Source organism: Gopherus evgoodei, chromosome 3 (genome assembly GCF_007399415.2).
Source record: "Gopherus evgoodei ecotype Sinaloan lineage chromosome 3, rGopEvg1_v1.p, whole genome shotgun sequence".
Classification (NCBI taxonomy): domain Eukaryota; kingdom Metazoa; phylum Chordata; order Testudines; family Testudinidae; genus Gopherus; species Gopherus evgoodei.
Window position 1 is genome coordinate 219,345,543 of NC_044324.1, and position 12,225 is coordinate 219,357,767.

The following is a 12,225-nucleotide window of genomic DNA, read 5'->3' on the forward strand; positions in this document are numbered from 1 at the left end:
TTCTCTGAATGAGAACAGATGAGGACACAGCTATTAAACTCAAAAGTAAATGAATAATATTAAAGCATGTGTGCAACTCTTGTCTTTCTCCAGTGCAATTATAATCATGCTCTGAGGAATACAAAAATGCATGCTGCAACACAGTTCTGTTGTTGCTACTGTCGTTTTGACTTGTCCCAGGATATTTCTGTAAGCGTGAATGCCATTTCATCAGCTCTCTCTTGGTACAATATTTTAAAACAATGGTATAGTTCTATCTATAAATCCTCAACACAAATATTTTTATTAGTGATGGGACTGAAGCAAAGCCCCTTATCCAAACACCTCCAAACCTCTGGGGATGGAGGAGGAAGATTCAGAATCCAAACTCAAACCTAGATCTAAATTTCACAGTTAGCCTCTATGTCTATAAATGGCTGAGCATCCACAAACTTCAGACCTAGAGCTACATTTTGAAGTGTAAGCCCATCTCTCATTTCTCTACATACTAGATTTTCAGACTGCTCCTGTACCCGGATTTAATTTACTTGTGTTAAGATAATGTTTTACATGTTTATAGCACTTTGCATCCTGAATGATCCCAAAACGTTGCACAAACACCACCACTGAAATGCATCCGCTACTGAATTACATCTGCAGTGGAGCTGGCAACCAATTGGTTGAATATTACACTATACAACAGCAGGAGGAGGGAAATAATTGGCCCAGAAACCATGGGGTAAACCATGCCCTTATGAAAACTGTCAGGAAATCTTTCATATCCAAAAAAAGGAGAAAGGACATCTATGTGTAAGGTCTTAACTGAAAGATCTTCATGTAGTAAACTGCACAATATTCCATTTACCTTGGAAGGACAAAGGACTAAGTTGAGTCTGCTGAGATTTGAACATGTGGTTCTAGGTATTTTAAACCTGATACTTAGGGCCACTAAACTAGCTCATCCCATCCCTTCTTGTAGTGACCACAAAACCAATGAGCCAGACTCCTTTGCATGCTATGGATGCGTAAAGGAGCTGTAAACCCAGTCTAATGGGTGTTTTGTTTTGCTAGAGCAGTGGAAAGCAGCCTCAGTGCACTGGTGAACCTAGCCCAGTATGTTTCTAAACTAAAGCATTTTCATTTGAATCATTCTTTCCTGATGCCTGACAGACAGGACCCATTCTAATGACTGCAGCTGGCATTCTAACATGACTCCACGGCTTTAGTTCCTCCCTGAAGGGTTTAAGATATTTTACAGAAAGTATATTTCATAAAATTATAAGTTTAGCAAACAGATTCTCACAAATCAATTACACAAAAGCAACTCCCAGCAGTGTAGCTGCAAGCAATCCTGGGTTGTCATCTGAGTGCTTCTAGAAATTCAGCTGCACCACTGTGAGCTAGATGCCTGTATTAATCTTACTTCTTCTCAGAAGCAGAGTCTGGAAATGCAAACTTGATACTCACATTTCAAATTATACTTTTTACTTACCAGTTTCATATTTTAAGTCAACTGTTTCAAGCAGGAAAAAAGTACTTCCAAATAAGTGAAAAATGTGATTTAATATGCAAAGACATTTTCTGTGAAAAATGTGGACCTATTAGTTTTGGCTTAGAACTGGAAAACCGCTGTGTTTTCCCTAAGAAAGAAAGTGCGGGGAGGAGGGAGGGTGGTGCTGTATTTTACATTCCTGCAGCTAAGCAGAATGGCAGATGGTCAAAATAATACAATTTTCACCAAACGGACAAGCTCAAGCAATATTCATGCAAGCTCTCAACAATACAGCTCCTGCGCATATGAAAAGCAGTGCAGTTCAAACAGTGTGTAAGAAGGCATAGCCACACCTAAGCATTTAGAATCATCCACAACATTCCTTTAGCCTTTAGAGTTTGTACATTCCATCAGTCAAAACTTTCTTCTGGCAAGTCCTTAACTATGCAATCAACCTTGAAGCTCCCTCTAAACCGTCTTGATTGATAGGTAGACAGCAGCTGCAGAATGAGCAAGTAATAACCACAAAAGATAAAGGCTTTCATACAAATATTATAATTCCACTTGCAAGCTGTCTGGCACGAACTCAAATTACTTGGCCTTCTCTTGCAATGGAAGCTTGGAACTTTATTCAGATAACACACTCTAGCCCACTTAACTATGCATCAGTTTAGTGAAAGGAAACAGGACAATACCCACATTTGTAAAAATAAACAATACATTAATGTAAAGGTTACAATGAGATTTCAAGATTTTCCAACAACCCAAAGGAGGTTTATCTAAATTTATATTCTAAATTTTTGAGGGGGAAATAGGCAGCACAAAAGTTCTAACTCATCAAACCAATTATAAAAATGGCCTGGTAAAAAAGTCCATCACTAATTAATGAACATTAGCGTCTGAGATTCTGATTCACAGATGGCTCTGTTTTCGCCCCCTCAAATACACAATTCAAACTCAAACACCTACCAAAAGATACTCTAATCCTAAAATCCTCATTTAAGGTAATGTAAAACAATCAATCATTTATAAGCATGGAACACTTTTTAGATGATACAATGTGGGTTATAAATAACCATTCATCAATCCATTGAGCTTCTAGTTTGACAGGTTATTATTTAAAGGCTCTTGGGTTGCATCCATCTGTGAATCAGGATTCAAAGAGTTAATTTAGTGCTTCAAGCCCTCTTTGCCTAAGCCTAGCCTACCACTGAGCGTATCCAGCCAGCATGGTGCTATCAGGCTGCTTCCTTCCATTCGATCAGTGCATTGGAAATTGCCCAGACAAACAAACAGAACCAAGGAGCCTGCAAAGGTCACACCTGGCGTGTGGCCCGCCGGCCTGCTCTCTGGGTCCTAAACCCCACCCCCAATCGCCAGGTTCAGGGCACTCTGTGTTTCCCCTCTTTTGTTTTCTTTTCCTCCCCCAGCTGTTCCATTCAGAGGCCCAAGTTCAGCAATCTGCCCTCCCCAGAAAGGGAGGCCCTTATTAAGCTGAGCTAACTCAAAGGGCCAGCACAGCACGTGCTGCTCCTTATCGGCCCCATCTCAAGATCCTATTCCATGGTGCTTAGCCAACAAAAAAGTAAATGGACTTAACTCCCATTGGCTCCCCTGCAGCAATTCAAACAAAAGTGCAAAGCAACAAAGACATTTTCCACTATGGCAGGTGTTGGTGTCAGATTCCGCCTGCAGCAAACAGGAGCAAAAGAAAGAAAGAAAAAAAGTATGTGCTTCTCAGACATGCAGGGGGATGCTAACAGGGCAGGCAGCCGTGCTCTTAGAGCTGCTACTCAGAGGTGGGCATAGTCAGGGCCGCTCTTTTCCAGCGCAGAGCTTGGAACTCATGTTTTGCAGAGAAGAAAAAGAGACCCGGCCTGAAGATGAGGTGAGACTGCAGTGCGAGAGAGAGACCCCACAAACCAAGAGTTGTTTCAGCTTTATATTAGCAACAGAAGGAAGCTGGTTAGTAAATCTAGTGCGATGCCAGTGCTGTAGCCTGCTCGAGGTGTCACTCTTACCTTTCTCAATTACCGTAATGAGACCTTTACATATTTTAATCTAAAGGGAAAAAACACAAAATCATATAAATAAAGGAACAGCACATCTACTGCTCTGTTACGAGGCTCAGACATTGGTTACACCCATTTAATTGTGCAAGAACACTAATTGTGTATCTTTAAGCAAACAAAACATTCAGAAAGTAACTGAGATATTCATAATGATAATGGAAAATAATGATATTTTTTAAAGATCACATTAGTGCGGTTATCTGGCAAGGTGTAAGTGGGATGAGCCCAACACTTCTCTCCAATGTTGGTTGAAATGTGGAGAAAAAATTTGAGCACACAATCATTTCCACCCAACTTAATGACATATTACTTGCACATTACTATGAAATTATAGACATTCTAGTGCTCCATTATTGTCAGTCAATTAGTGGCTGTATAATTTCAACAGCTGTAAACTCTGAAGTTTCATGAAGATTTAAATAGCTTTTACTTGCTGGTCACGTTAAAAATCAGCAAGTGAATATATAATGTTAAGCTCTTTGGACAACATTTTTATAATGTAGAAGCCCGCTTGAGCATGCAAAAATGCACGTACAATTGTGTGGGTGGATGTGCATACAATTCGTTCAACTGCATGCACAAGCAAGGTATTTGCCTGAACAATTGATGATTCAGATGATTCTGTGATCACTTGCATATGCAAATACTTGATTTGTGTGCAAAATTATGATAGCTGTATTGTGCAATTGCACATGCTTTTTGTGCATAGATCTCGGACTTTATATTTCTGTTGCATTATGTCTAAAAGGGGATTAGAACAATCAGTTTGTAATAAAAAGGAAAATTATACTCCTAACAAATGGTTTGTGATCCCTGAAAAATTAAAAGAAGTCAGTTTAAAATAATTCAAGTTTCTGATAGAGCACCCTTTAAACTGCATGTAGATTTTTTTTTAATTTTAAAAAATGAGAGATTTTTCTTCTCTGATGATATTTATAAGGCTCTTTCTATCTGGGGAGAGAGGGCAGTCCTGAAAGCAATACCAATAAATTTGCCCTGTCCCATTCCTGTCTATATGCCTGCCTGCTGCCTCAGTTTCAGCTTTTCTGCTAACACCCTCTTGCATCTGCTGTGGAAGAACATACATGTGAGCTCTCCTAGTTCATGAGGCTGATTTCATCCCGTTAAAATGAGAGACAGGAAGTGCAACTGACCAACACCAGAACAGTGAAACTGACTGGAAGGGATGTTAAATGCACAAAAAAAATAAACTGGAAGATATTGTTTTCTCTGTAATCTCTCTCCAGTCCAATAATTTTAGGTGTTATTGTAAAAATGGATGCATGTTATTAAGTGGAAAATGTTGCTCTCAAGTTGATAGCACCCTTTTAATAGTATCTTCAACAACTACATTTTAGATGAACATAGTGCATGTCATCTCAAAGAGTTTGATAACTGGTATACACACAAGAATTCAGTGCTGCCAACTGTCAAAAGTTTTATCATGAGTCTTGCAATATTTGGTGTTTTTTCTGAAGGCCCCAACTCTTGGAGTCATGTTATTAGATAGGAATCAAATTTTTCATTTAAAAAAAAGTTTCTAGCCCTCACTGATGCTAAGAAAACCTGGAAAATGTGAACCCTAAAGGCTCAAACTCCAGAAAAACAAATGAAGAGAACCCCCAAATTTTTTATTTTAAAAATATTCTGATTTTTAAGCAAATCCAGAGGGAGGGATAGCTCAGTGGTTTGAGCATTGGCCACCTAACCCAGGGTTGTGAGTTCAATCCTTGAGGGGGCCATTTGGGGATTGGTCCTGCTTTGAGCAGGGGATTGGACTAGATGATCTCTTGAGGTCCCTTCCAACCTTAATAATCTATGATTTATGATTTTTTTAGGCCTGACTCATGATTTTTGAACATGGGATGCGGAGTGTTTGGCAAAACTGGAAATTGCTTTATCACTAGTATCTCATGGGTGGGAGGATAAAGGAAGCAGAAGATGGACAATCAGACAACACAGTACAAAATGGGAAAGTTTTGACCAAGTTGAAAAATCTCTCTTTTCGCAAGAAAAACTTTCAGCCTTAATCTGAGTGTAACTGATGCAGCAATACCTGCCTGAGTCTGCGGGAAGCCTGAAACAATAGTTCAGCTGTCTAAAGGGTTAACTCTGACACCTGTTGCTCTGTGGGCAACCTTGACAACACCCTCACAGCAGTTACTTGATCATGGCTCTGCTGAGGTGGCATTGGCAAAGCAGTCCCTGCTTTGGTGGGTAGGGAATGAGTTCTCCCCAACTCTGGGATGGAACTCAACCTGCCAACACAGGGACAGCTGGTGAGAGAAGGACCAGGCCTACCTGAAGAGAAGTGGTGGAGGGCTCCCCTTCACATAGTTTATTGGATTGCTCCTGCCCCGTTCCAAGGAAGGCCAGAGCCATGAGGGGGCCTCATTTAGGGAAGTGCCTAGGATCCTTGATTGTCTAACTCCGGTTCTGCAAACCAGTAGTTCCAGTGTTGCAGTATTTTTCACCTGATGTTTAGGTATCTAAGGGTATGTCTATACTGCAATTAAAAACCCATCACTGGCCTATGCGAAGGGGCTGTTTAACTGTGGTGCAGATGTTTGGGCTCAGGTTGGAGCTCAGGCTCTATGACCTTGTGAGGTGGGAGGGTCCCAGATCTCAGGCTGCAGCCTGAGCCTGAATGTCTACACTGCAATTAAACAACCCCATAGACCCGACCCGAGCCAGCCGCGGGGTGTCTAACTGCAGTGTAGACATATCCTTAGGGTATGTCTTCACTACAAAAAAAGTGTGCGTTCTTAACTTGGGTTAACATAACAGTGAAGACACGGCAACTCTGCTTTCAACTCAGATTAGCAGCTCTAGTTCAACTCAGGCTCCCCTACAGGCTTTAACTCAAGCTGCTAACCTGAGTTAAAAACCCAGCTGCTGTGTCTTCACTGCTATTTTAACCTGAGTTAGCTAACCTGAATTAAGAACTCATTTTTTGGAACGAAGACATATCCCAAGTCATCTTTTTTTCATTTTATTACAACTTTATTCACATCAAACCAATAGAAAATGGTTAGCTGTCATTCTCAACATACTCTTGAGTCTTGGGTCTGAAACTTTCACGTGAACTCTTCTTTCCTTCTCTTTTCCCACTTTGGTATAAGTGTGAGATTTTGGGGGGTAAAAGGATTCTTCTTATACCAATAATACCAACATTATCATCTGTCCATTTAGTGCACGAGTGTTTCTTTTCCCCAAGTTTCAGAGTAGCAGCTGTGTTAGTCTGTATCCGCAAAAAGAACAGGAGTACACATGCTTGAAATAAAGCATGTCATTTTATAGAAGCAATGCCTGAATCAAAGAAAAAATATAGTAACCAAGGAAAGAATGCTCTAAGAATATAGATGGACTGTAACTTTGCCGCAAACCTCTTTCACTGGACATTGAAAATCTTAGTTTTAAAATATTAAATACTAAAAGAATTGAAAATACATTTCCTTTAAAGACAAATGTTCTTGGGGAGGGAAGGCAGGTGTTTCCCAAAAGAGTTCATCACTGAGAAACTACAGGCATGTATGTTTGGTACTGACAGGAATAAGCTGTGGACAACATGTTCTCTCTCCCTGTCCCTTGTCACAGCAGCATCTGAGGGAGTTTGGAGTGTGGTTCTATATGTGTTAAATAAGAACAAAAAGATAGAGGACAACATCATCTCATCTGTAAATTCAACCTTAGGTCCCATATTCCTGCCACTCCTCACTGTCGGCTCATTTTCCTTATAATTCATCATACTCATATGGCTCCCATTACTGTAGTATCCACCTGTAATAATCATAACACTCCTTTGAAGTAGGAAAGTACTAATACCTCTATGTTAACACTGGGGGGGGGCAGGGGAGGGGAAATGGGGCTGAGGCACAGAGAGACTAAGTGACCCACCCAAGGTCACACAGGAAACCCATAGCAGAGCAGAGAACTGAACAGAGGTCTCTGAAGTCTGAGACCAGTACCCTGAGCACTGGGCTAGCCTTCCTCATAAGCTATTCCGTGGTGGTGGTCTTTCTTAGGTGGCTGCCTCAGTAGAGTGTTCCAGGCTAGGAACTGTTATCTACCCAAATATCGCTGCCAGAAGATTAGAAGATTGTCTTCCCTCAAGGTTATAATGCAGTGACTTTAACTCAAAACAATTCAAGACTCATAAGAATATAACAGTTGCCATACTGGGTCAGACTATGATCTATCTTGCCCAGTATCCTATCTTGCCTTGTACCAAACCTTCAGGGGAGTATGCAAAGCAGGGCAATTATGACATGATCCACCCGTCTTTCAGTCCTGGCTTCTGGTAGCCAGTTTTAGGTCGTTCTGAGGTTGCATTTCTGACCACCTTGGCTAATAGCCATTGATGGACCTATCCTCCATGAACTTATCCGGTTCCTTCTGAACCCAAGTTACACTTTTGGCATCACAACATGCCATCGCAATTAGTTCCACAGTTTGTGTATTTTGTGATAAAGTACTTGCTCTTGTTGTATTAAATTTGATGCCTATACATTTAATCGAGCGCCCCTGGTTTTGTATTTGCATGAAATGGTAAATAACAGTTCTCTATTCACTTTTCCCACATCATTCATAATTGTATAGATCTCTATAATACCCGCCCCCTTAGTTCCTTTTCTAAGATGAATAGCCCTTATATACACCATGTATTTCCAGAGTGTGTATCTTTTTTCCCTTCTGATCCTTTCAACATGTGGTGTGAGAGGCACATCTTTCAGATGTCTTGTGTCATGGCCCCCTCCCTCCCTGATGCACAGCTCTGTAACACTTTTCAGGATCCTTTCATGTAGCTGACTTTTCAGACCTGAACTTCCCTTCCCCAAATGTACTGTCTTACAGTATCTCTAAAGAGGGAGATTTTAGTTTCTCCCTAATGTAAGGCATTAACCATTGTAATCACTATGCTGGAAAAACAGTTTAGGTTCCTATTTTTCAGAACACCTTTGGGCTTGCCTACACAAACACTGAGTTTGCAGCAAGCTGGGGTGCAAATATACCCCCCACTAGCCTCCCAGGCACTAAGGGTGAGTATGGACCCTGCTGCCACACGCTAACCGTTCCCTACTGCGCTTTGATATACCCCAATTTGAAATGGGAGCAGATGAAAGCACACTAGGGAATGGTTAGCACACAGCAACAGGGTCCACAGGGACATACCACACAGCACACTAGTGTAGGGCACACTGACACCCCAACTGCCACACACTAAATGTTTTGTAGACAAGCCCCTTCATAAGTTGAAGTTTCTTTGTAGGAGTTTCTACGGTGTAATTGTTTCTCTGTTGATTCTCTCACCCTATTACCCAAAAAGGTATCCTTCACTCCAAGGGCCTTTTGCTCTTTCTTCTGGCCTAATAACCATGATTTCACACGATGATTGTCCTTGCTGGACTGTTAACCTAATCCCAGCATACTGTCTGTCTTACATCTAAAGTTTAGAGAGACAAGGCTCAAAGAATTCTTATCTGTCTCAACATTAATTCTAATCAAATATGGATTATTTGCAGTTTAAATGTAACCTGTCGCATATCTGAGGTAATTATTAAAATGCAGTTGTAAATGTGCCTTCTTTAATTTCCCTTTCAGATTGGAATTATGCAAGAATTTAAACATTTTTTATGATGATCAGATTTATCCAGTGACTCTAACTTTTAAAAATAAAATTGTTATAAAGATTCTTACACTTCTGATTATAGAGTATGTTGGGACAATGGAACTGAGAGATCTTCTCTGTGTACAGGAGAAAGACTAGGGCCAGGTCTATACTACAAACTTTTGCAATCATAGATACATTAGTTAGGGATGTGATGACACGTGACATAACTGACCTAGCTGTGCCAACAAAAGCCACTAGTATATAAATGGCCTAAGATATTTAAGGCCTATGAACTATTCCCTGGTACTCTGGGAAAAGAACTAAAATCACTTATCTGAAATTATGCTAAGGAGACTCTAGTGCACTTCGTTTTGAGAACTGGTCTTTTGTCAATAGGTTCTAAGATTAATCAAAGCTGCATTGTTTATGAGGTAAGATTGCTTGGGTAACAAGAATACTGAAAATCTCTGGAAAAAAGACTGCTATGGACCACTGCCTAAGAGAATATAAATCAGGAATAACCCATAGTTGGGAACTGTATCGATTCTGTCTTTCCTTTTCTTAGCCTTCCTTTACTTCCTTCTCTCAAGCTATCAGTCTAATGGTTGTCATATCCAATGAACCTGAGGCCATGATGTCCTGTAGGCTTAAGAATGGATCCTGCTACCGGGAAAGAGGAGAAAACTTACTCCAACAACAGAACTTTGCCTCCAGTCCAGCCATCCAGATTGACCTAAAATGGACCAGGCAGTCTGCCTGCCAGAGAAAAGCACAACTCCTACCTGAACTTGACAAATCACTACTTATCTACTTCAGCTGGTGTGACAAAGAAACTGTTCTTAATGTTTCCTCTAAATACTGTAGGGGTGCCTCAGTTTCTGGCCAACACTCTGTCTCCTGGCAACTACTGGCCCGGTCCCCTCCCTGCAAGGGAATGCTAAAGGTGTGGGAGAACAAAGAGGTCAGGTGACCTCCTGGCCCAGGAAAGGAACTCAGCAGAGAAGAAGGGGCTGGGGGGAGTTTCAGTTAAAGCTGGCTGGGGACGGAAAGTAAGTGCAGACAGGTTGTCTGGTTCGCTGGGCCCCAAAATGTACCTGGCTAAGGAGTCCCGTTCTCTGTACCTACAAGCTCTGTTTTAGACCGCGTTCCTGTCATCTAATAAACCTCTGTTTTACTGGCTGCCTAAAAGTCATGTCTAACTGCAAAGTGGAGGTGCGTGCAAAACCCTCTGGCTTCCCCAGGACCCCACCTGGACGAACTCACTGTGGGAAGTGCACGAAGGGGCATACGCTAAATGGTCCAAGGTCAAACCCAAAAAGGTAAAGCCGTGTAAGCTTCTTGCCCTAAAAACAGTCTGCTCCAAGGAAAAGGAGGCTCCGCAAATCCTAACTGGCTTTGTGGGGAGCAGTTCCAAAGCATCGCCCAAAAACTCAATACAGCTGGACCATAAAAAGGAGTACATATTAATGGTTTTCCTTTTCCTTTCTCTGTTGTCCAAGTTTGGCTGGGGAAACTAACATCAGAGTGTTTTGGTTGTAACTGGGTAAACATTTCCTTCATTTAAGAAAAGGAAAGCTGGGTTTGTAACATGCAATGCTTAAGTAAATAAAGACAGAAGGATTAGCATTGGGGCAGTTATTAAAGAGCTTAAAGCCTTAAAGTATGAGAAAGAACCCTAAACTATTCTACTATTATCCATTCTTTGTGTTACTGTAGTTATGGACAAAGACATCATTGTGCTAGGGGCTGTACAAACACTGAATAAAAAGACAGTCCCTGCCCCAAGTAGCTTACAATCTAAGTACTGTATAAGATAAGAGACAACCGATGGATACAGACAGACAGGGCAGTACAAGTAAACAATGTGAGAATACTGGTCTGGATGGCTGTCAATGGTCCCTGCACATCAACAGCTTGACCATTGTCAAGTTTTTTGTAGGATATTAGGGCAAAGGAGAGTGCTGAGGAAGGATCTGAAGATGGATAATGAGGTAGCTTTACAGATTTTTAGGGGAAGTGCCTCCCACGTGCTTTGGGCAGCATGGGAGAAAGCACAAAGATGCTTGTTTGAAAATTTACCAGGTGGACAAAGGAGTCTGGCATCACGGGCCAATCAGAGGTGAGTATAAATAGTCTGATAGCAAATGAGAAATGATAGGTAGAGTGGGAATTGACTGTCAGGGGCCTTGACAGTGAAGACAAGTAGTGTATGTTTGATGTGATAGAGAAGAGGGAGCCAGTGGAGAGATGCAAAAAGAGTGGTGACAGGGTCAAAGTAATGGGCTGGGAAATGATCCTTGAAGTGTCATTCTGATTAGCTATGGGAAGGGCAAGATTGCACTGGTCAAGGGAGGAGGCTATTGCAGTAATTGAGGTGCATGATGATGAGAACCGGGATGAGAGTTTTAGCTGTGTGAATACACAGGAAAGGCTGTATCTTAAAGATGTTATACTGAAAGAATTGGCATGAATTAGTTATAGCCTAGATGTGAGTTCCTATCAGTTTTAGCACTGAACCTAGGATGTACAAAACAACATGTAATTAACCTATAAGCCATGACAGGTCTATCAAAGTCTTTGTTTTCAGGATATTACAGTCATGTCAACTGTTAAATAAACAGCCACAAAGAAACTCCCTAGTAACTCTGCTTAGTTCAATATACTGTACTTGTAAACCTGCATGGACACTGGTTACCACAGTTATAATCACAGTGTAACTGGAAACTTTTAGCCTCCATGTTCAATTCAGTATATTTTGAAGAAACCATCAGTTTAACAGACCACTGTGGCTGCATTCACTCAGAAACAAACATGATTTAAACACATTATGATCAGAAATGCAGCTCTACAGTAACAAGCTCCAGGAGTGTGGGAAAGGAAAACAGTAGACTTCCACTTGCACAATGTGTTAAGAATGTCATGTCTGGTGTAACGTATTCAAGGATTTGATAATATTTGGTTATAATGATCACTCATTTAAATCTTTATTTGGAGATCTCTCATTTGTAACTTTTTGCTCAAAAATTATTAAACCACATATTCACTACATAATCTAACTTTTAGTTATATTT

The 12,225-nt window shown here is 40.9% G+C and overlaps 1 protein-coding gene across 2 annotated transcripts in view; it reads right to left on the minus strand.

Annotated features, from left to right (window-relative positions):
• RALGAPA2 (Ral GTPase activating protein catalytic alpha subunit 2) overlaps positions 1–12,225 on the minus strand; it is a 317,151-nt gene that overhangs the window by 5,374 nt on the left and 299,552 nt on the right. For both annotated transcript variants that reach the window (XM_030558122.1, XM_030558121.1), the window contains one exon: positions 3,493–3,532. In XM_030558122.1, the coding sequence (XP_030413982.1) occupies positions 3,528–3,532 (5 nt within the window). In that variant the 3' untranslated portion in view covers positions 3,493–3,527. The remainder of the gene's footprint in view (positions 1–3,492; positions 3,533–12,225) is intronic.